The sequence below is a fragment of the Hylobates moloch genome, unplaced genomic scaffold (genome assembly GCF_009828535.3).
Source record: "Hylobates moloch isolate HMO894 unplaced genomic scaffold, HMol_V3 SCAFFOLD_2, whole genome shotgun sequence".
Classification (NCBI taxonomy): domain Eukaryota; kingdom Metazoa; phylum Chordata; class Mammalia; order Primates; family Hylobatidae; genus Hylobates; species Hylobates moloch.
The window spans coordinates 138,943,776-138,969,496 of record NW_026652277.1 but is presented as its reverse complement, the minus strand read 5'-3'; the positions used below and the strand labels follow the sequence as shown (position 1 = coordinate 138,969,496).

General features: G+C 38.3%; 1 protein-coding gene across 1 annotated transcript in view; it reads left to right on the top strand.

Annotated features, from left to right (window-relative positions):
* TBC1D32 (TBC1 domain family member 32) overlaps nt 1-25,721 on the top strand; it is a 274,963-nt gene that overhangs the window by 127,464 nt on the left and 121,778 nt on the right. Inside the window, exon 23 of the mRNA XM_058435533.1 lies at nt 16,407-16,495. Coding sequence (XP_058291516.1) covers nt 16,407-16,495 — 89 coding nt within the window. The remainder of the gene's footprint in view (nt 1-16,406; nt 16,496-25,721) is intronic.

The window sequence follows — 25,721 nt, the reverse complement described above, 5'->3', positions numbered from 1 at the left end:
AGAAACAACTCAATTCCTCATCTGTTTGATTTTGATCTTAAGATTGCAGCAATTCAGTCACATCTTCAGGCTCCACTTTCAATTCTAGCTTTCTTGCTATTTCCACCACATCTGTAGTTACTTGTTCTACTGAAGTACTGAACTTCTTTAAGTCATCCATTAGGGTTGGAATCGGCTTCTTCCAACCTCCTGTTAATGTTGATATTTTGGCCTCTTCTCGTGAATCACAGATGTGGCATCTTAATGGTGAATCCTTTCCAGAAGGTTTTCAATTTACTTTGCCCAGATCTGTCAGAGGAATCACCATTTATGGCAGCTATAGCCTTACAAAATATATTTCTTAAATATTTGAAAGTCAAAATTACTCCTTGATTTATGGGCTACAGAATGGATGTTATGTTAGCAGGCACAAAAACAATATTAATCTCCTTAAACATCTCCATCAGAGCTCTTAGGTGACCTGTTGTATCGTCAGTGAGCAGTAGTATTTTGAAAGGAATCTTTTTACTGAGCAGTAGTTTTCAATGGTAGGCTTAAAATATGCAGTAAACCCATGCAGTCACATATGTACTGTCATTTACTTTATTTTTCCATTTATATAGCACAGGCAGAGTAGATTTAGCATAATTTTCCTGTGCTCCAGGATTTTTGGAATGGCAAACGAGCATTGGCTTCTGCTTAAGGTTACCATCTGCATTAGCTCTTAAGAAGAGAGTTAGCCTATCTTTTGATGCTTTGGATCCAGGCATTGACTTCTCCCTTCTAGCTATGAAAGTCCTAGATGGTATCTTCTTCCAATATAAGGCTGTTTTGTTTGCATTGAAAATCTCTTGGCCAGGCGTCGTGGTTCATGCCTGTAATCCCAGCACTTTGGGAGGCTGAGGTGGGGAGATCACCTGAGGTCCAGAGTTCGAGAGCAGCCTGGCCAACATGGTGAAACCCCGTGTCTACTAAAAATACAAAAATTAGCTGGATGTGGTGGTGTGTGTCTGTAATCCCAGCTACATGGGAGGATGAGGCAGGAGAATCACTTGAACCTGGGAGGTGGAGGTTGCAATGAGCCAGGAACATGCCACTGCGCTTCAGCCTAGGTGATAGAGTGAGACTCAATCTCAAAAAAAAAAAAAAAAAAAAAAATCTCTTTAATGTAGCTAACTTCATCAATTATCTTAGCTAGATCTTCTGGATAACTTGCAACTTCTACATCAGCACTTGCTACTTCACTTTGTACTTTCATGTTATTCAGACAGCTTCTTTCCTTGAATCCCATGAACCAACCTGTTAATTTCAAACTTTTCTTCTGTAGCTTCCTCATTTCTCTCAGCCTTCATAAAATTAAAGAGAGTTAGAGCCTTCTCTGGATTAGGGTTTGGCTTAAGGGAATGCTGTGGTTGGTTTGATTTTTCTCTTCAAATCACTCAGACTTTCTTCATATCAGCAATAAGGTTGTTTCATTTTGTTATTATTCATGTGTTTCCTGGAGTAACACTTTTAATTTCCTTAAAGAACTTTTTCTTTGCATGCACAACTTGGCTAATTGGCACAAGAGGCCCAGCTTTTGGCCTGTCTCAGTTTTTGACATGCTTTCCTCACCAAGCTTAGTCACTTTTAGGTTTTGATGTACAGTGGGAGACACTCAACTTTTCCTTTTATTTGAATGCTTAGAGGTTTTATAAGGTTACTAATTGCCCTAATCTTAATATTGTTGTGTCTCAGGTAATAAGGAGGCCCCAGGAGAAAGAGAAAGACAGGTGGATGACCAGTTGGTGGAACAATCAGAGCAACATTTATCCATTAAGTTTGTTGTCTTATCTGGATACAGTTCATGGTGCCCCAAAATAATTACAATAGTAACATCAAAGATTACCAATCACAGGTCCTCATAACAGAATAATTATGAAAAGTTTGTGATATTGTGAGAATTACCAAAATGTGATGCAGAGACACAAAGTGAACACATGCTGTTAGAAAAATGACCCCAGTAGACTTGTTTGACATAGCGTTGCTACACATCTTAAATATTCAAAAAAGCATATTATCTGCAAAGTACAGTAAGTGACATGCAATAAAACAAGGTATGCCTGTAGTTTTATTGTTGGTCATTTATGTGCCTATATTTCCCACTACAATGGGAGTACCTTAGAGAAAGTAGGCTGTCTTCGATATATATAAATCTAGCACATTATACGCATCCAGTGAAAATAATTGTTCTAATATGATTGGTTTTATCGAGATTGATTATGGCAAACAAGTACAAATTAGTTTTATGATATAGTCCAAAATGATGGCTTCAATGTTTGTTCTCTTGTTTTCATGTATCTCTGTGGGGCATATTCAAATATATCTTTCCACTTATGGAAAAATTTGTTTTCTGTTTGGTCTTAAGACAGTTAACTGCAGTTATATGACTCTGTTTCTCCCAAAGGCATTATATTTTAACCCTGTAGAAAGATCACTGCCTTCTTTCATGATTTAAACATGTGTATGAGTTCCTTTTAAAACAAACAACTCTTTTGATCTATGCCTTCTTTTATTTACCACACTGTAGCTTGCTTTCTTCCCCTCCACCCTAAGCTTCCTGAAAAATTTGCCTGTGCTTTAAGTCTCTATTTCTTTCTCTTCTATCAACCATGGAAGCCACCATAATCTGGCATCTTTGCCTAACTACGTAACTTAAATTGTTCTGCCAAAACTCAATAAATATGTAATTCCCTAATCTAATGGAACCTCCCTGTATTAGTCTGTCATGCTGCTAATAAAGACATACTTGAGACTGGGTAGTTTATAAAGGAAAGAGGTTTAGTTGACTCACAGTTCAGCACAGCTGGGGAGATCTCAGGAAACTTACAATCATGGTGGAAGGGGAAGAAAACACATTCTTCATCACATGGCAGCAGGCAAGAGAAGTGCTGAGCAAAGGGGGAAAAGTCCCTTATAAAACCATCATATCTCATGATAACTCACTATCATGAAAGCAGCATGGGGGTAACTGCCCCCATGATTCAGTTACCACCACGTCTCTTCCATGACATATGGTGTATTAGTCAGGGTTCTTTAGAGGGACAGAACTAATAGGATAGATCTCTCTATATATCTATATATGTGTATCTGTATATCAAGGGGAGAAAGATGTAGGCTGAGAGCCTAGGCCAGTATAGTCTTTTCACATTTTTCTGCGTGCTTTATATTCTAGGCACACAGACAGCTGATTAGAGGGTGCCTACCCAGATTAAGTGTGGGTCTGCTTTTCCCAGCCCACTGACTCAAATGTTAATCTCCTTTGGCAACCCCCTCACAGACACACCCAGGATCAAAACTTTGCATCCTTCAATCCAATCAAGTTGACACTCAGTGTTAACCGTCACATGTGGGGATTATGGGAACTACAATTCAAGATGAGACTTGGGTGGGGACACAACCAAATCATGTCACATCCCCACCCTCTTTAACTTAATTTACCACTTTGGAATATTTGACATGGTTTGTCCACTCCTTAGTGCAATTCTGTTTCTATGGCTGTGGCATTACTTACTTCTTGTTCTCTTCCTTCTTTTCTGGTCTCTCCTGCGTAGTTGTCTTTATAGACTTCTTTTGCTTTGTTTGTCCTATGGCCTCCAGAGTGATCTCATCCAATTCCATGCCTTCAGTTACACACTGACAACTCTTTGACCTGTATGACTTGACTGCCAGTTTTATATTTAGAACCCTACCAGACAATGGGCATCTGGAACAGTCACAGGCATCTTAGTCTTACTGTGTCTACAATTGAATGTAATGTTTTCTCTTTCCCAAATCAGTTCTGTTTCCTGTTTTTCTCAGTACTATTAGCCACACAATTTAATGAACCAGAAACCTAGAAATCATTATTGATTCGTCCCTCTCGATAGGCAACAAATTACCTGATAGAATGTGCCTCCCTAACACCTTGATCTTGTTTTCTTTTTGTATTCTTTTTTAAAAAAACTCTCATTTTGGCTTCAGTGGTACATGTGTAGGATTGTTATATAGGTAAACTCATGTTACAGAGATTTTTTGTACAGATTATTTCATCACCCAGGTACTAAGCTTAGTACCTAATAGTTATCTTTTCTGTTCCTCTCCCTTCTCCACCCCCTACCCTCTAATAGGCCCCAGTGTCTGACGTTCCCCTCTTTGTGTCCATGAGTTCTTATCATTTAGCTCCCACTTATACCTGAGAACATGTGGTATTTGATTTTTTGTTCGTGCATTAGATTGTCTGCAGCTCCATCCATGTTCCCATGAAAGACATGATCTTGTTCTTTTTAAATGCTGCATAGTATTCTATGGTATATATGTCCACATTTTCTTTATTCAATTTGTCATTGATGGGCATTTAGGTTGATTCCATGTCTCACCTTATCCAAGTTCTCTCTGGATAAGATTATGACACAAAGCCGGAGAGTTGATATACTTCTGAGGTAGGACAGTAAAGGTATATTGCTGGTCTTGCCAGCTGAAGGCAGATTGCTTCTGGTGGGCCTTACGGACAGGAACAGAGATAAAGGCATTTGCCAAGTCAGTGGCTGCATACCAGGAGATGTGTTAATTTACTCAAGCAATGAAACCACATCTGGTACAGCAGCTGCAGTTGGTGTCACCACTTGGTTAAACTTAGGATAATCCAGTAGCATTCTTCAAGATCCATCTGTCTTCTGCACAGGCCAAATGGGAGAGTTGAATGGGGCTGTATTAGGAATCCCCATCCCTGCGTCTTTCAAGTCCTTGATGGTGGCACTAATCTTTGCAGTTTCTCCAGGGATGCAATATTATTTTTGATTTAGTATTTTTCTAGGTAGAGGCAGTTGTAATGGCTTCTATTTGGCCTTTCCCAACATAATAGCCCTCACCTTACCAGTCAGAGAGCCTATGTGGGGGTTCTGCCAGCTGCTAAGTATGTCTATGACAATTATGTATTCTGGCATTGGGGAAGAGACTACAGGGTGAGTCCAGAGATCCACTGTACACGCTGTAAGTTGGACCTGAGGTAAAACTCTGTTAATTACCTGATGGCCATAAGCCACTACTTTAACTGGAGGACCACAATGACATTTTGGGTCCCCTGGAATCAACATCAGCTCAGAGCCAATGTCCAGTAGTCCCCAAAATGTCTGATCATTTTCCTTTCCCCAGTGCGCTGTTGCCCTGGGTAAAAGGCCGGAGGTCTCCTTGGGGAAGGATGGGAGAAAAATTCACAGCATAAATTGCCAGTAATATAGTGGGGTCCTTCCTCAAGGGAACCCGGCCTCCCCTTCATTCAAGGGGTTCTGAGTCTGTAAACTGGCTCGTCTGGAAATTGATTGAGGGGCCACGATTCTCTGTTTTTGTAATTCAAATTAGTCTTTTGTCCATTCGACCTAGAAGTTTTCTGCTTATATTAATGAAGTAGGAACGCAGTAGGCTTCCTATCAATTTCACTTCTAGGAACACCGTGATTAGCCAGTGCCAGAGCTCAACAGGAGTTGGAGTATTCTGATTGCTGCTTTGTCTCTGGTGTCCATTACAGTAGCTACACCCATCTGGCCTTTGACGGTTGAGTGCCACCCCTTGGCCCCCACCACCTCAGGATTCAATTATTCTTATTTTATTTAAATTTTGTAGTTGAATGAATTTGGTTCCCACATTTAGATCTGACATACAGAGAAGAGCGATTACAGGGCTCTTCAAAGATGTAGGTGAGGCCCTCACAAATCTATTTCGCAAGGCATTGGTCAAGGGTATAGCTTCTGGAACCTCCCAGCTGGGATGAGTAGATCTAAAGTGACTAATCCACTTCACCATCTCAATCTCCCTAAGACTTGAGATCCTTTCCTCTATATTAAACCAAGGGACATCAGGCATTTCCAACTTGCTCACATTGGGCCATCTTTTAATCCATATTTCAGCTAACTGAGCAACTAAACATTTAGAACCTTGTTCAACTCCTCAACCTGCAACATTAAATGCAGAGTCCCTACTTAGTTGGGCCAAAGCAATAAATTCAGCCTGATTCAACTCTGTGTTCCTCCCACCATTATCCCATACCCTTAATATCCATTTCCATGCCTGTTCTCCAGATTTCTGTTTATGTAAATTGGAGAACTCAAGCAGTTCTTTTGAGTGTAGTGCGTTTCCTCATAGATCATGCGGTCAGTCAACCTCACCTTTAGGGGCCTGCAGGACTTTAGTGCAGTTATAGGTCTAGAAGGAAACGGGGTGTTGGGGTAGCTCCTGAGGAGAATCAACATTCTTTTGCCTGACAACTGCCTCAGGGGAAGCCATCACTTTTGCCTCAGGCAGTGCAGGGTTTATCTCCTCAGACAAAAGTGAAACGGCTGATGGCACCATGGGTTGGGGAGGGGATGTTGCCACTACTGGGGATGGGGAAGCTGTTTCTTCTGGCAAAAAAAGGTTCATCATAGTGTACAAACTTATTGTCCCCAGTTCTACGGGGTCCTCCCACATGTCCCCATTCAAAGTAGTAGGGTCCCATTCTTTTCCAATCAATGCCCTCACTTTAACAGTAGACACCTGGCGAGGCTGTGCATGCAGCTTTTGTTGCAGGTCGGCCACTCACGTGATAAGAACTTATGTCTGTTTTTCCACAATTTCAGCTCTTTCTCTGCAGGAAATGAAACTCTCAACCAGGGCAATTTTAGCAGATTTGAGGGTCAGTATCTTCTTCTGAAGCCAGGAGACAGAATCTGAGTTTATCATTTTCTTTCATCACTTTGTTCACTGAACTTAGAAGCAACCAACCAGCTCCATTATGTTCCTTGGTTTTCCACATATGGTCAAACATATTACATATAGAGTCACTAAATTCCTTGCCTCTCATGAGCGGTGAATCAGGAGTGTCAAATGCATTTATTTTGCATAACTCTTCACACCAACAGTTCACACCAATGACTATCAGTGTTCTCCATACTTTTAGAAGTAGAGTCCTCCAGAAACCCCAAAACCAATGAAAGAATTCCAACCTTAATATTCTCTTCCTCTAGAACTACTCCTGGTACCAAAATCTATATTAGTCAGGGTTCCCTAGAGAGCAGAACTAATAGGATAGATAAAAGTATACATATAAAGGGGAGTGTATTAAGTATTAACTTACACAGTCAGAAGGTCCCACAATAGGCTGCCTGCAAGCTTGAGGAGCAAGGAGAGCCAGTCTGAATCTCAAAACTAAAGAACTTGGAGTCTGACGTCTGAGGGAAGGAAGCATCCATCACGGGAGAAAGATGTAGGCTGGGAGGCTATGCCAGTCTTGTCTTTTCATGTTTTTCTGCCTGCTTTATATTTGCTGGCAGCTGATTTGATGGTTCCCATCAGATTAAGGGTGGGTCTGCCTTCCCCAGCCCACTGACTCAAATGTTAATTTCCTTTGGCAGCACCCTCACAGACACACCCAGGATCAATACTTTGCATCCTTCGATTCAACATGTAGACACTCAGTGTTAACCATCACACCCAGTAATGGGATTGCTGGGTTGAATGCTAGTTCTATTTATCGCTCTTTGGGGACAATTGCCAGAATGCTTTCCACAATGGTTGAACTAATTTATACTCTCAGCAACAGTGTATAAGTGTTCTCTTTTCTCGACAATTTCACCATCATCTGTTACTCTTTTACTCTTTTGATAATAGCCCCTCTGACTGGTGTGAGATGGCATCTTATTTTAGTTTTGATTTGCATGTCTAATGATCAGTAATATTGTGCTTTTTTCATATGCTTCTTGGCCGCATATATGTCTTCTTTTGAAAAGTGCCTGTTCATGTCCTTTGCCCACCTTTTAATGGGATTTTTTTTTTTGCAAATTTCTTTAAGTTTCTTATAGATGCTGGATAGTAGATACTTGTCAGATGCATAGTTTGTAAATATTTTCTCTCATACTGTAGATTGTCTGTTTAGTGTGTTGATACTTATGCTGTGAGGAAGCACTTTAATTAGATCCCATTTGTGAATTTTTGCTCTTGTCACAATTGGTTTTGGTGTCTTTGTCGTGAAATTGATGGCAGTGGTGGCCCATCTGGAGCAGTGGCTGCCATGATGTCAGCTTCATTTTGGAAGGCAAGGCTGGGCCTGCATGCCCCATGGAGCTGGTGGGAGTCCCACCCTCCCAGGCACAGCTGCAGGCACTCAGCTGCCTGTGGGTAGATAGTGGTGGGTCCCTGGTGAAGCCCCACCTTCAAGCCGGGGTTGGCCTGAAGTATGAGGGCCAGGCTGCCAATTCTGCAGACTGGAGTGAGGACTTATGGTGCTTTTTCCAAGCCTGACTGTGGTTGCCCATGGACAAATCAGCATGCACTTTGATCCCTCTGAAGCCCATAAAAGCCCCAGACTCAGCCAGACTTGGGCAGATGTTGGGACGCCCTGCCTGTGGAGAGGAGCTATGCACTCTGCATCTCCTCTCAGCTGAGTGCTGAGCAGACATCAGGATGACCACCCTGCAGGAAGTCTTTACCCACTTCTGGTCTCCTGAGAGCTGTATTGTTGCTCAATAAAGCACCTCTTTGCTTTGCTCACCCTCCAGTTGTCTACATACCTCATTCTTCCTGGATGTGGGACAAGAACTTGGGACCCACCAAATGGGAAGACTGAAAGAGCAGTAACACAAACAGGGCTGAAACATGCCTCCTGCTCATGCTCACCCTGTTGTGGGCAATGAGAAGGAGAGAAGAGAGAAAGGGAGAAGAGCTTTAGCCCTTCAGGTAGCCCAGATCTAGGAGATCCTTGATCCATGGCTGTGATACCCTCTTTGGGGCTCTGTGGTTTCTGGCATCTCCAGGATTTTGGGCACTGCTGTGTTCCCTGGTGCCCGTACTAGAAGCTGCTTGCTTTATGCCTGGTCCAGCTGCAGCCTCACAGGAAGCTGGCACCCATGCTGGTGCCTGGAGCTGCCCACCCTGCTGCAGCTGGCACGCCTGGTTTTGAGCAGTGGCTGGACCCCGTGCTCATTCGCTCATACACGTAACCCTCACTGCTTCATGTCTGGCTCATCCTGGGCAGGCATGGGATCTGAGTTGGTAGCCTGAGCTGAGCACAGCTTGCCAGGCCGAGTGGGTGGAATGAGCCCAGTGGGACTGAGCAAAATTCAGGCAAAGGTGCCACAGACCACACAGGTTTCCAGCTGGTGAATCAACACTCCAAGCATCCAAAGGCAATGCCTATTTGTATGTCAGAATGGTATTGCCCATATTGTCTTCCAGGGTTTTTATAGTTTTGGGTTTTACATTTAAGTCTTTAATCCATCTTGACCTAATTTTTGTATATGATATAAAGAAAGGGGGTCCAGTTTCAGTTTTCTGCTTATGGCTAGCCAGTTATCTCAGCACATTTATCAAACAGGGAGTTCTTTCCTCATTGCTTGTTTTTGTCAACTTTGTTGATGATCAGATAGTTGTAAGTGTGCAGTCTTATTGCTGGGCTTTCTATTCTGTTCCACTGGTTTATGTGTCTATTTTTGTACCAATATTATACTATTTTGATTACTATAGTCCTTCCAAGTCAGGTAACATGATGCCTCCAGCTTTGTTCTTTTTGCTTAGGATTGCCTTGGCTATTCAGGCTCTTTTTTGGTTTCATATGAATTTTCAAATAGTTTTTTATAGTTCTGTGAAGGATGTCATTGTTAGTTTGATAGGAATATCACTGAATCTATAAATTGCTTTGGGCAGTATGCCCATTGTAATGATATTGATTCTATCCATAAGCATCGAATATTTTTCCATTTGTTTATATCATCTCTGAGTTCTTTAAGCTGTGTTTTGTAATTCTCATTGTAGAGTTCTCTCATCTTCCTGGTTTGCTGTATTCCTAGGTATTTTATTTTATTTTATTTTATTTTATTTTATTTTATTATTTTTGTGGCAGCTGTGAATAGGATTGAATTCCTGATTTGGCTCTTGACTTGGCTGTTATTGGAGTATAGGAATGCTAGTGATTTTTGTGCATGGATTTTGTATCCTGAATCTTTTCTGAAGTTGTTTATCAGCTGAAGGAGCTTTTGGACCAAGACTCTGGGGTTCTCTAGATACAGAATCATGCTCTCTGCAGACAGGGATAGTTTCGCTTCCTGTCTTCCTATTTGGATGACCTTTATTTGTTTCTCCTACCTGATTGCTCTGGCCAAGACTTTCAATACCATGTTGAATAGGGATGGCGAGAGAAGACATCCTTGTCTTGTGCCAGTTTTCAAGGAGAATGTTTCCTGCTTTTGCCTGAATGGTATGATGTTGGCTGTGGGTTTGTCATAGAAGGTTCTTATTATTTTGAGATATCTTCCTTCAATATCTAGTTTATTGAGAGTTTTTAACGCGAAGGATGTTGAAGTTTATTGAAAGCCTTTTCTGCATCTATTGAGATAATCATTTGGTTTTTGTCTATTGATTTTTTTGTTTATTGATTTGCATATGTTGAACCAACCTTGCATCCAAGGGGTAAAGCCTACTTGATGGTGGTGGATTAGTTTTTTTGATGTGCTGCTGTATTTCATTTGCAAGTATTTTGTTGAGGATTTTTGCATCAAGTTCGTCAAAGATATTGGCCTGGGCTGGGCACAGTGGCTTGCGCCTGTAATCCCAGTATTTTGGGGGCCTGAGGCAGGTGGATCACCTGAGGTCTGAGGTCAGGAGTTTGAGACCAGCCTGACCAACGTGGTGAAACCCCATCTCTACTAAAAATATAAAACTATCCAGGTGTGGTGGCACATGCCTGTAATCCCAGCTACCCAGGAGGCTGAGGCAGGAGAATTGCTTGAACCCGGGAGGCAGAGATTGCAGTGAGCCGAGATCATGCCACTACACTCCAGCCTGGGCAACAAGAGTGAAACTCCATCTCAAAAAAAAAAAAAAAAGATATTGACCTGAAGTTTTATTTGTCGTGTCTCTGCCGGGTTTTGTTATCAGAATGATGCTGGCCTTATAGAATGAGTTAGGTAGGAGTACTTCTCTGCAATTTTTTTGGAATAATTTTATTAGGAATGGTACCAGCTCTTACTTGTATATCTGGTAGAATTCAGTTGTGAATCCACCTGGTCCTGGGCTTTTTCTGGTTGGTAGGCTATTTATTGCTTATTCAATTTTGGAGCTTGTTATTGGCCTTTTCTGGGAATCACTTTGTTCCTGGTTCAGTCTTGTGGGGGCATATGTGTCCAGGAATTTATCCTTTCTTCTAGGTTTTCTAGATTGTTTGCATAGAGGTGTTCATAGTAGTCTTTGATTGTTATTTGTATTTCTGTTAGGTCAGTAATTACATCCCTTTTGTCGTGTGTGTATGTGTGGTGTGTGAGTGTGTGTGTGTGTGTGTGTATGTGTGCTGGGTTTGTTCATTCATTTATTTATTCAGCAGATACACAGGGAGTGCCTGCCATTTGCTCAGCACTGTGATTGAGGAACTGTGTGTACATTGTTGAGTGGAGCACATACTATCCTTGCTCTGTGACACTCACAGTTTGGCTCAGGTTCAGAGAGGAAGAGTAGGGCTCCAGGGTGCGGTCAAGGTTCCACTGGGACAGTGATGTTCCCCAAACCAGTGAGGGGTGTAGTCTCTCCAGTGGGTCTTCCACAGCATTTTACTTGTATGGGGCTGGGTAATCACCAAGTGGATAAAGAAAATGTGGTATATATGTACCATGTAATACTACTAAGCCATAATAAAGGAATGAAATAATGGCATTCACAGCAACCTAGATGGAATTGGAGACTATTATTCTAAGCTAAGTAACACTGGAATGGAAAACCAAACATCATATGTTCTCACCCAGATATGGGATCTTAGCTATGAGGATGCAAAGGCATAAGAATGATACAGTGGCCTTTGGGGGCTCGAGGGGAAAGAGTAGGAGATGGGTGAGGGATAAAAGACTACACACATTGTGTACAGTGTACACTGCTTGGGTGATGGGTTCACTAGAATCTCAGAAATCACCACTTAATAATTTATTCATGTAACCAAACACCATCTGTTTCCCCCAAAGCCTATTGAAATAAAAAATGAATTAAAGAAAGATTGTACAAACCAGTTTATCCATCACTAGTACCGTGAAATCAAAATATAACAGAATACTGTAGTGATAATAAAAGTGTTCTTAGAATTAAATAAAAATCATTTAAGAAAAATTGTTCTAACTCTATTAGTTAAGTTATCCCTGATAACTGAAAGTGACGTTTATTTTTGTTAGAATAAACACAACTCTTTAGAAATTTGAAAAAATACATATATTCTTTCCCTCTAGATGTAAGTGAAATATAGCCCACTATACTCACCTGCCCTTTGCATTTTTCTATTAGTTGTCTTGGAGATGACTTTATAGCAGTATACAGAGCTGTTTCTTATCCTTTCCTCCCCGCCACAGTTGCCTAATAGTCCATTATGTGGATGTGCTAGAGTTTATCCAGCCTTTATTGGTGGACACTTGGGTTCTTTCAAGTCTTTTATTATTATAAATGATGCCAAAATTAATAGCCTTGGCTTATGTTGTACTTGCCAGTGTGTCTGTATTTTTTTTTATTGTCGTATAACAAATTCTTACAAATCCAGTGGATTACAACAACACCTCTTTATTAACTCACAGTTTTGTAGGTCAGAAGTCCAGCATGGTGTGCCTGAATTTTCTGTGGCTGTTAGCTAGGGACTTCTTTGTAGTTTCTGGAGGCTACACCGGAGTCTTTGTCCTGTGTCCTTTTGCATTTCAAAAATGGAGAACTTCACTTATACTCCACTTTGCTCCACACTTCTCCTTCCCGCTGCCATGTGAAGAAGGATGTGTTTGCTTTCCCCTCCACCATGATTGTAAGTTTCCTGATGCCTCTCCAGCCATGTTGAACTGTGAGTTAATTAAATGTCGTTTTTTTTTAAAAAAAAAAAAAATAAATTACCCAGCTCTCTTTATTAACAGCGTGAGAATGGACTAATACATACCGCAAGACTCTTAACCTCTGCAATGACTCTTTTTCTGAATAGGGTGACATTTACAGGTTCTGGGGATTAGGCCCTGGACATATCTTTTTTTTTTTTTTTTTTTATGTGTGTATGAGGGGTCACCATTTAACTCTCTATAACCCCAAACAGGAGAGCAACCTTTTCCTCTACTTTTCCATGTTGAAAAATCCCAAGGAAGGAGTTTGATTAGCTTAGTTTTATTCATAGGCTAACCAATCATAAGCCACTTCTAGAAGTGGAAGTGCAGAACTACTGGGACATTACATTTGACCTGTCCTCACCGTTCACTTGCCTATTTCTTCAATAAAACAAGTCAGTCACATAGCCCAAACCTGGCTATTGAGGCAGTTGTAAACAGTAGGCACTCAAACATATCTTTATATAGAATTGATACTCCTTTTTGTTTTTCCACTATGGCCTCAGTCTGACCTAGTAGGTTATTGAAAATATTGTCAAGCTGGACAGTATCTTTTAAAAAGATACAGAATTTCTGTCTACTTTTTGTAAGTCCCAGGTCTTCTTGCACTAGTTTGTTGCTGCGAAGCTGCTTCTTGATTTAGGAAGCTGATTTCCTTATTGACACGTTATGGTGCTTAGAAACTGAAGCTCTCCATGAGGCTTCCCAGGAGTTTTGTTTTCTTCCCTAAGTGGTGATATATCAGTGTAATCTTATTCTTTGAAAAAATTATTTGCCGTAACATTTGCTCTTTGAAAATGCATTCTCATTGATAGATTACTGTAATCTACTCTTCCATTAGCTTGTTGGTAATACAGTCTATCATTTTTATTCTAACAGTACCTAGTACTTAGATTCAGAACTAGAATCTCAGTTACAAGATGTCACTGGCTGTCAAATAGTTTGAGCTCTGCATTATATTCAAATAGCTGTGCAAATTTCAGTCACCTATATGAATTCCCTACCATTGAAGAAATATTTATTATAATACTTTTAGAAACTACTATGCATGGAACTAATTGGCAACCTCTCTCACCTCAGGTACAAGAAGGTTAATGATTCCTAATCAATTCTACATTGTTCTGTGAAGATTAACAGTGGTTAAAAATAGTGATAAGGTCGTTTCTCTAAAATTACAATAATTATTAAGTAATAAAACATTTGCCTATTTGCAGAATAGGTAGATAGTAAACAAGTTTCATCACTATGTCCAGGGCAAAGACTATTTATTTAATAGTATTCAGATGCTTGAGCAAGTCATAGCAATCTCTGTGGCTCTGTCATGTAGCTAATTCAGGAAAAAGTAGAGAGGTTAAAGGAGACAGAAAGAGTCGTGATGCAATTAATGAGAATGACTGTGCAGCTGGGAATATGAATATGAGTTGTTTAGCTCACATTCTATTGTAATGTTTGAAGCAAGTACTGCCCAGCAAAGTAGTAGATAACAGCAACAGATCATTTAAAAATAGTAGTCTTTTTATTCATCATGACTAGGTAGTTTATTAATATTTATCAATTTAAACTCTCATGCTAGTATTATTTACACACTTCTACAAAATAATCTATAGAATGGTAAATACATTCTTATATGTTGGGTACAAATTTTTACTAGGTAGCTTTACCCACAATCCAGTTGTTGTATTAGTATTGATCAGTATTTGATTGGTATTTTTCAAATGTGATTTTGAAATATCTATTATTTTCTTTTTACAAACTCATTCCTTTGCCTCTTTTTTTTAATTTGATGAAACAGTCTTTGTATCATAAGCCACAAATTCCTTAATAAATATTATGTGACTTTACTCCCTAGTAAAACCTTTCTTCTTTTGCCCTATTGGTAACAGAAATATCCTGAATTTAAACTCACTGGAGACTAGCAAGTTTCTTGGTCAGGAAAATGAGCAATGAGAGAGATAGGTATTTGTCTATGAATAAATTTCTTAGGCCTGAACCCAAAGATGTATGTAAAAGCAGGGCATTGTAGAAAGAAAGCCTTCCTTTTTTTTTCTTTTCTGAGACAGAGTCTTGCTTTGTCACCCAGGCTGGAGTGCAGTGGCGCGATCTTGGCTCACTGAAACCTCCGCCTCCTGGGTTCAAGCAATTCTCCTGCCTCAGCCTCCTAAGTAGCTGGGATTACAGGCACCCATCACCATCACACTTGGCTAATTTTTGTATTTTTACTAGAGACGGTGTTTCACCATGTTGGCCAGGCTGGTCTGGAACTCCTGACTTCGTGGTCCGCCCACCTCGGCCTCCCAAAGTGCTGGGTTTACAGGCATGAGCCACCACACCTGGCCAAGAAAGCCTTTTAAAACATGTTCAAAATTGTGTGGTTGGCTAAAATTTTCAGTGCTAGAACAACTGCTGGCACCTAGATCATCATATTCTGTGTATATTTGCATCAGTAGTTTTGAAGCCTTGGCTACACACTGGAACAATTACAGGGAGCTTTTAAAAGAGTATTAATGCCAGATTTCCACCCCTAGACATAGTGATTTAATCGGCCCGGGGTTGAGCCTGGGCACCTGTGTATCTTTTTTAAGTTCCCTACGTGATTCTAATGTTCAACCAGGGTTGGAAACCACTGATTTACATGAGTCAGATAATCTCTATTAAGAAAATCTAGTTACTAGATACATTTTGATCCGTTGTTCATTCTTCTAATTTGTGGATTTTATATTTGTTTTTCAAAGTAGTTTACATTTTTGGCAATTTATCAGTATTTAACTGATGGCATAAGGTTCTCACTAGTGCCAGAGTAGGGTCAAAATCAGTGTTTTCCACTTTGGGTGAATACTGGATTCACTTCGGAAACTTTTACAGTCCTAATGTAAATCTAGGCCACACTCAGACCAGTTAATTCAGAAACTTTGAGGGTTAGGACCTAGGTTGCCTTCTTGTTGTTGTTGTTGTTGTTGTTGTTGTTGTTGTTGTTCTTCTTCTTCTTCTTCTTCTTCCTCCTCTTCCTCTTCCTCTTCTTCTTCTTCTTCTTCCCTCTTCCTCTGCTTCTGCTTCTTCTGCTTCTGCTTCTTCTGCTGCTGCTTCTGCTTCTCCTTCTCCTTCTCCTCCTCCTCCTCCTTCTTCTTTCTTCTTTCTTCTTCCTTTTCTCTTTCTTTCTTCTCTCTTCTTCTCACTTTCTTCTCTTTCTTCTTCTTCTCTCTTTCTTCTTCTTCTCCTTCTCTTTCTTCTTTCTTTCTTCTTCTTCTTTCTTCTTCTCCTCCTCCTCCTCCTCCTCCTCATTCTCCTCCTCCTCCCCCCCTCCTTCTCCTCCTCCTTCTCCTTCTCCTTCTTCTCCTTCTTCTCTTCTTCTTCTCCTCCTCCTCCTCCTCCTTCCTTCTCCTCTTCCTTCCTTCTCCTCCTTCTTCTTTCTTCTTCATTATTATTTACAGCTCCCCAGGTGATTTCCTTGTAAAGCCAAATTTGAGAGCCACAAATCTAAATAAATTGTTGTTGATTTAATTTTCTTTAAATGATTTCAGTTAAGTACAGTCTCGCTTTGTCTCTCTTTTTCAGGATATTATTGATAGACTTATAATTTTGAATTCTGAAGCTAAGATTCGTTCTTTATTCAACTATGAACAATCCCATATCTTTGGTCTAAGGTAAAGTGCTACATTTTACTTTTGATATTATATTTTATGTTCCACAAAAAATAAGCGTTTGTCCTGTATTCTTTAAAAAAGTATTTAAAATTAGCTAATATTTAAAAGCATGCTTAAAGGTAATTTGTCTTCCTGTAACATTATAGACAAAGTACATTATAGCAATTAGATATTTGTACCGTGGACTTTGTCTAAATTTGGATTCTGTATTATTACAGTATCTCCCATTCCTTAATTTAATAGAGGCATTTTAGGGACTATTTCATTTAGTTTGCTCAGGAGTCAATTTGACCTTCCCTGGGTTGGTATTTGGTTAGACTCTTCTCACAATATACCCTTAAAAGAGGCCTAGAAATGGGTGATTTATCCTGAGGCCCAAGTTTTGCTCTTTGGTGTTAATCATTACTTTCCAACTTTACTTTGCCTGAAGTTTAATTCTTTCTAGTTGAGTTCAGATTCCTTGACATTTTATTTCCCATGTTCAAATGGGAAATAAGGCATAGTTGGTAGGGCTACAGGGACTTGTGAAATTCACAGTCTTTTGGTCATATGTAAACATATAATTTGCTTCCCTTCCTGTAAATTACTACCTTTAAAATCAGCTGAATTAAGGAAATTTTCTGTTTTCATAGTTTCATGATTTTTCTTTCTTTTCTATTAGCAAAGTAACTTTTTTAGACTTGAGGGAGATCGATGATAATTCACCACCTAAGAAAGGAAGCAATTATTTTTCTAAAGGAGAATTATCTGATGATAGTATATTTTTATCTTTTAACTGTATATTAATAGATGAGCTTCGTGTTTGGACTTTATAGTACAAAGAAGGTATAACAAAGGTGCTGCTATTATAGTTCTTTGGGTGGTGTGCCCTTTATCTCAAAATGTGTTTTCACATTAAATTTTAATTTTCAGTCTATAGTCTCAGATACATCAGATAACAAGTTTTGATGGAGGAAACTAGGAAAAACTCCATTCAATAGAATTTCCTTTTGCATAGCAAGTATGTTTCTGAGTTTTGCAGTTACAGAACATCGATTTTGGCCTCTTGTTGTTGATATACTGAGTAAATGTCTTTTTTTTTTTTTTCCTGTATATGTTCTTGCTTATATGGAATAATATTTTCTGTAGTGTTCTTTGGAAGAAGATTTAACAGTAAGACTTTATTAAGTTATATAAAAAGCAATCCAAGAAGTGAAATGCTCCTGGGAATAACATACATTAATTTTCGTAGTGTGTGCTTTCTCATAATATCCAAATGTTATCATTCTATCCTACTGTAAAGAATTTACTATCCCATTGTTGATAGATAAAGAATAGTGCAGTATGGTGGTTAGCAACATGGACTTTGTGGTCAAACTGCATGCTCTTTACTGGTTGTGTGAGATAGGGTCTCAGTTACTCATGTGTGAAGTGGAGGATAATTACAGTATTTTCCTTACAGAGTTATTGTCATAATTGATATGAAAAATTAAAAAGGCTTAAAATAGTACCTGGCACACAGAAAACACTGTAAAAACAGTAGTAGTAATAGTTCTAATAGCAGTTCTTCATGTCTTTCTTTATATCTACTTGACCTGTGCTGTTTTTGTGTTTTACTAATAATTTTTGTCTTCATTTTTTTGGTATCTCAGTAGTCATAAACATGCTACCTAGTAATTTGCTTGTTTTGTATCAGCATTCAAAAAGAGAAAAAATGACAAAATTACTTTTTGAGGAAAAGTTTGTATTTTAACTTTATTTGCATTTTAACAAGTTTTTCTTTCACAAATGTAGGTTTTGAGATTCCTATTCATAATAATCTTTAATTCAGGTATATTTGTAAGTCACACATTTTAAGCTAATAATTTACTTTCATTTTTCTATTAATTTCTGTCTGTTATTGATCATTTATATCTAATGGTGATAAATCTAGATCATAGCTTTGCATTATTCATAAATCTTGTGTTTCTGTGTGTTTGGGATTTTTACCCATATGTTTCTTTCTTATTCCCATAGTATTTTTTTTTTTTGTTTCTAGTTAAGCCTTCCTTGTACCTTTCTCTTTAGTGGATTATCCATTAATGTGTCTGAATCTATGTTTACCATTGCTTGTTCCATTTACTTTATATTTTCTTCTGCCTCAAAACTGTAGCAGTAGCATTAAGTGTAATGCTTGGTACAACTTATTTATCACAACACTCAGATGAAGCTAATATGAGGCTTAGTGAAATGTGGCATGAACAGCATCACATTCTGTTTAAAATTCTGAATTTTAATTTGCCAAGATCTTACAAATCTTACACTGTAAATGATTAATACTCAAGAAGGGTGCCCCTTTGATTAGCCTCCCTCCTTCACCCCTACCCCTTTTCTGCCTCTTCCAACCTATCCTTTTATGCTAGATCATTCATATTAGTGTGAAGACATGCCTTCATATGTCCCATCTTACAATGAAATACAACAAACCATACAAAGAAATATCCTTGACCTTGTGTCTCCTTGCAGCCTCTGATCTATATAGCAAAATATGTCTATACCAACTGTCCTCAGTTGCTCACCCGTATTTACTCAACTCACTTTGATTTGACATTGACTTTATAATTTTGTCAGAACTATTCATCCTGCTCATCGCTAGATCACTTGTAACTTCCATGCTAATGAATCTAGTGCATTCTTCTCTTTTCTCATCTTACTATATCTGTCAGTAGCATTTGATATAGGGGACCATTTTTTTTTTCCTATGTGAAAAAATTCTCTTCATTTCTGTGCTGTCACACACTCTTATTGCTGCAGTTTCTTTTTCTTTCTTTCTTTTTTTTTTTTTCATTCTCTAGGCAACCTCTGAATGTTGGAATACTCAGGATTTAGTCCTGGGCCCAGGACCAAGGATCCTAGCTTTCTGTGCACTCTACTCCTAATTTATTACTCTTAAACATTTGCCTTTAAATATCATTTATATGCTAGTAGATGCCCCCATTTATATCTCTAGCCCAAACCTCTCTTTTCAGCTACCAAACCTATATATACACCTGCCTTCTGACATCTCAATTTATACATTTCTCCTTTAAACATGTTGAAAATTGAACTCTTGGGTCTCCCAAACCTCCTTCTACAAGAACAAACAAAATAAATCTTTCATTTGTATCTCGTTAAATGACCAACCATCTCTTTAATTGCTTAATCTTGAAAGTCATCATAACTTTTTTCTGTTTTTTTTAAACAATAGTTTATCTTTATTATAAATAAATTAACCAATGCAGAAACTTAAATATAATGAAATGAAATTCCTTGTAATTCTAAAACGGTCATTATTAACACTGTGGAAAATCATTCTAGACATCCTTCTGTACATATACAGACAGAAAGATATACAGATATATAAAAATAAATTCTTTTATAAAAATAGAATTATAGTACATTTGCCACTTTAAATTTGAACTGAATTTTATAGAAAAACAAAAAAAAGAAGACCCAGCCTGAGACTGAAGGAATTGCTGAATTTCAAATAACTGTTTTTTCGCTCCAGGGGTCATTATTTTCGAAGAGATTCCTCTAAGGTAAAGAAAAAACATTATGTAAAACATTTCAAGAGGTTCGAGCGTGATTTTTTACTTTTGGACAGTATTGATCAACTCTGTTATGATAGACGAAGACATTCATGCTCTTATCAGCTGCCCACTTCCCCTGTCCCCACCTGTGTTAAAAAGTAGTTCCTTTGCCCATTTCCTAACCTACCATCATGAGTCAGAGACCCTATCTTCCTCCCTCCCCAGGAGGGTGATTAAGCAATAAGCTAATCTGCATTTTTCAGTGTAGTGACCTAATATATGAAGTGCCTTTTATGTATGATTATACAGTAAGATTTACAATTTTAAAATTTACTCTTCTTTATTTGCTCAACCAGTATTTATTGAACACGTATTCTGAGCTACAGACTGTGCTAGTATGGGGGATGCAATGATGTGTGAATCAGATGTGGTGCTCATTCTCTTTAACCTTGTTATCTAGTGAGGAGTAAGATAATAAGTTAATCAAAGACTGTGAGGTAATTAAGGCAGAAAAGAAACACGTTCTTATAAAGCCCTCACCCATCTTTTATTGTTTTAAGTTACTGGCAATTCTGGACACCATTGTGTGGCTTACCCTAATACATCTCTATCTTTCCTGTGTACAATAGGTCCTACCCTTCCTTAGCCTGAACTAATGCTCCGAGGAGGTTAGATTGCTTATCTCCCTCAAGGACAAAACAGCATTTATTCTTGCTTCTATACTTGTTTTTAATGTCTTGACTACTGTCTTTGCTTTTGTCTACTTGTACAAATTCAACCCATCCTTCAACACAAAGCTTGCTCTATGAATTACTTATAGCCCATTCTGATCTTGTCTTCTCTTTGCATGTCTCTTGCCTTTATGGTCCTTCCCACAGATTTAATATTTAGTTTATTTCTTCTTTCTGAATAAAACTTCAGTTTCCTAAGGGAGTATCATTTTCTTCTACTTTTGTGTCTACCACATTGCCAGATCGTTTTGAGTTATTTGGTTAGCATTTATTTGTTAAATCTGCTGACTGATTAAAACAGTTGCCTGGAAACTTTTGATACTGCCCAAGGCTTAGCAGCTTAAATTTTTCTTAACCATTTTTAGTAGGTTTAGAGGAATGTTATATTCCTTCTTGGACATTTTATTTCAAAACAAAAGCTGTAAATATGGTGAGGAAACATTATATCATCATTTAATATTAATAGTTTTCTTCATATCAAACTGACCACATTAAGTTTTATTATAGGCTGTAGAATTGCAGCTTTTTTTTTTTTTTTTTTTTTTTTTTTACTTTGAATGGTCCTCAATGCTAAAGATGTACTTGGTTTTAACAATTTAAATCTTATATAGTAACTCTTAGTTAAATATATATTAAAATTTAACATGGTTTAAAAATGTTAATATTGTTCTTCTAAAACCTATTTCTTCTTTGCTCATTTGAAACTATAATGTGGCCCATTTATTGTTAATTTTCTTAAAAACAAAACTCGGGAGTCTCTACTTACAGAACAGCCTTTAAAATTAATCATTTGCTGTTGTTATTTTATATTTACCCACCAACACTAAGTTTTATATATAGTACAATGAACAGTTTTATGCATCATTAGCTTCTTTGTTAAAAAAGTCTGACCTCTGAGATGACTTTAATATGAAAAGTTAAAAATTCATATTTGTTTTAAAAATTAGTGTAATTAAAAGCAGTTTGGTTATTTTAACAAGTAACAAACATAGCCAATTGTTAGTATTTCTTCACAGCAAATCACCAAGTTAGTTATTTCAAGTGACCCAGTTGCTAACTAGACTTAAATGTGATTAACCTTAGTAACAAGAAATAATCTCACAATTACCTCTTGTAATCTTTTTTTAATATCAGAAATTAGAATATAACATGATGACAAAACCATCCACATTTTGGATTTTATATATACATGTATACATATATACATACACACACACATCTAGAATTTATTTTTTCAAGTTAATAATAAAATAATAAAATGATCGATTACTGATTGAAGACAGTAACTAATTGAAAATTCTAATTTAATTAAACAATTCTTGTTTATGTAGAAAAATTCAAGAATGCTGAAAACAAAAGGAGAAAGCAACACTCATTACCTTACCTCTTCATGGTAACCACTGTTAACCCTATTATGCTCATATTTTGACCTTTAGCTACAGATTTTTTTTTTGAAAAATAGGAGTGTTATTGTTTTGAGACTTCCTTTTTTACTTAAGTATATAAAATTATCCATTCACACGTATAAATATTAATCTGTATCATAATTTTAAAGGATTAAGTAATGTTCCAGTACATGATTGAATCCCAATTTTCTGTTTTTACACACATAGGTTTTTTTTTTATTTTTAAATATCTATGGATAAATATCTTGATGTTTGTAATTGTTGCTCCACAACAAATCCATAGAAATACACTTGCTAAGACAAAGGATAAGCACATTTTCCAACCTTATGTATTTTTATCTATACCCTTATTATGATTTAATTTTCTTGACCTCTCTAGCATTTTATATTCTGCCTACTTAACGAAATGTATTCCTTTCATTTTTGTTCATTCATTCAGAAAACATTTATTCAGTCTTTGCTAAGTGCCATACTTTCTTAGATACAGTCTTTTTGGCAGCATCGGTGACTTTATTCTCTTTTATTTTTGGATTCCTTTTGTGTCATTCATTTTTGCTAATTATTTATTTTCCTCCTTTATTTAACTTTCAGCTAGAATTGTCTTCTAGAGTTATGTCTTTAGTTCATCCTCCATTCTATCTACAGTGGCTTCAATGAACACTTCTTTTTTTTTTTTGAGACAAGAGTCTCGCTCTGTCGCCCAGGCTGGAGTGCAGTGGCACAATCTGAGCTCACCGCAAGCTCCACCTCCCAGGTTCATGCCATTCTCCTGCCTCAGCCTCCTGAGTAGCTGGGACTACAGGCGCTGGCCACCATGCCTGGGTAATTTTTTGTAATTTTAGTAGAGACGGGGTTTCACCGTGTTAGCCAGGATTGTCTTGATCTCCTGAGCTCTTGATCCGCCCACCTCAGCCTCCCAAAGTGCTGGGATTACTGGCATGAGCCACCATGCCAGGCCGATCACTTTACTGACTACCCCTATATCTGTATGTCCAGCCCTAAGCCTGTCCTGAGCATATTTGCAAGTTTTATGTGGCATTTGGATCTGTGTATCATACAAGCTCCACAAACTCAATATACCTTGTATTAGAGTTCCTTAGAGGGACAGAACTTATAGGATACATATATGTGTGTGTGTGTATGTGTGTGTGTATATATATATAAAATATATATTATATTATATATATTATAATATATAATATATATTACATTATATATATTATATTATATATAATATATATTACATTATATATATAAATATAATATTATATTTTATATATATATACACACACATATATAATATATATAATACACAAAGGGATATATATATACAATATATATATACAAAGGGGAGTTTATTAAGTATTAACTTACATGATCACAAGGTCTCACAATAGGCTGTCTGCAAACTTGAGGAGCTAGGAGAGCCAATCCAACTCTCAAAACTGAAGAACTTAGAGTCCAATGTTCGAGGGCAGGGAGCATCCAGCACAGGAGAAAGATGTAGGCTGGGAGGCTAGGCCAGCCTTGCCTTTTCATGTTTTTCTGCCTGCTTTATATTGGCTAGCAGCTGATTAGACGGTGCCCACCAGATTAAGGGTGGATCTGCCTTCCTCAGCTTACTGACTCAAATGTTAATCTTCATTGGCAACACCCTCACAGACATACCCAGGATCAGTACTTTATATCCTACAGTCCAATCAAGTTGACATGCAGTATTAACTATCATAAGTCCACCCGTTGTCAGCTTGAACCCATACACGTCTCCTGAGATTATACATAATCTTCAAATAAAGACAATAATAAGGTCACAATTACGCCTAACATAATAATACAGCTATCCTTCTTACACTCGGAAACGCCTCAATCCCGAACCCAAATACTATTACATAAAGTTAACAATACTTAAATGCTGATATGAGGTCAATAAATCTTATGTCACATGATAAAGGAAAAGGAACTAAAATGAAGATAATTTCTTAGTACAAGTGTATGCAATCACAAACATGTTTTTAACAAAAGAAGGAGGAAATGCTCATGACAGTTACAGTCCTCTTTTCTGCAGCTGGTCACGTGGTCGTAACTGGTATTGATGAATACCTTCTCCTACTACCTATTCTGTATTCCCTTTGCCTTCAGTATCTCAGGAGGTCATGGTTTTTTTCTTGGTGAAGTGACCCAAACCTTCATTCCTGAGGGGTCTGGACCATTTGTAGTCCTGCCTGGATTGGGCTGTTGTAGTTTCCCATTGACCTTAATCACAGGGCATGGTAATACTAAGAGATGCCCTAATGGATCTCCTGTATTCCATACATACTCTTCCTTACCTCCATTATGGAGTAGTAGACTGATTTCATCTTGATAGTCTGGGTTAGTCACCCCAGCAAACACTGTAACTCCCTTCATAGTCTGTTGACTTAAATGTAGGAGAAACCCAAAGTGTCCAGGTGGCAACCTTAACTTCCAGTTTAATGGAATTGTTGTTTTGTCTCCTGGTGGCAATGTTCCTCTCTCTGGAACTAAGACCTCTAGGCCAAGAGAATGTAATCTTGTGGGAACAGGAGGTAAATATTTTGCTAATGGATCACTAGGGGTGATGGTGAGTGGTGCTACCTCCACTTCCACTCCTTAACTCCTGGAATCATGAATCCTGGCTATGGCAGAAACAGTATCGTATATTGAATGCTGATTCAGAGCATACATGGCCTTCTGTAGAATTTGCCGCAGCCCTGCAAAGTATTGTTACCTAGTTGCCATTGTAATTGTGACTTCAAAAGGCCATTCCACCCTTCTGTCAATCCATCTGCTTCAAGATGATGGAGAACATTGTAAGACCAGTGAATTTTGTGAGCATAAGCCACTGCCTTGCTTCTTTAGCCATAAAGTGAGTGCCTTGGTCAGAGGCAGTGCTGTGTGTAATACCATGATAGTGGATAAGGCATTCCGTGAGTCCACAGATAGTAGTCTTAGCAGAAACATTGTGTGCAGGATAGGCAAACCCATATCTGGAGTAAGTGTCTATTCCAGTGGGGACAAACCTCTGCCCTTTCCATAATGGAAGAGGTCCAGTGTAATCAGCCTGCCACCAGGTAGCTGGCTGATCACTCCAAGGAACAGTGCCATATCAAGGGCTCATTGTTGATCTCTGTTGCTGGCAAATTGGGCACTCAGCAGTGGCCGTAGCCAGGTCAGCCTTGGTGAGTGGAAGTCCATGTTGGTAATCCCATGAGTAACCTCCATCCCTGCTACCATGGCATCCCTGTCACCATGGCCACTTTGTTCATGGGCCTGTTGGGTGATGACAGGGGTGGCTGGGGAAAGAAGCTGAATGGTGTCCACAGAACGGGTCATCCTATCCACTTGATTATTAAAATCCTCCTCTGCTGAGGTCACCTGTTGGTGAGCACTCATATGGGATACAAATATCTCAAGGTTTTTGACCACTCAAAGAGGTCTATCCACATACCTCTTCCTCAAATTTATTTCTCATCAGTTTTCCAATCATGCGTCTTCCAAGTCCCTGACCATCCAGCCAAATCATTGGCTACAGCCCATGAATCAG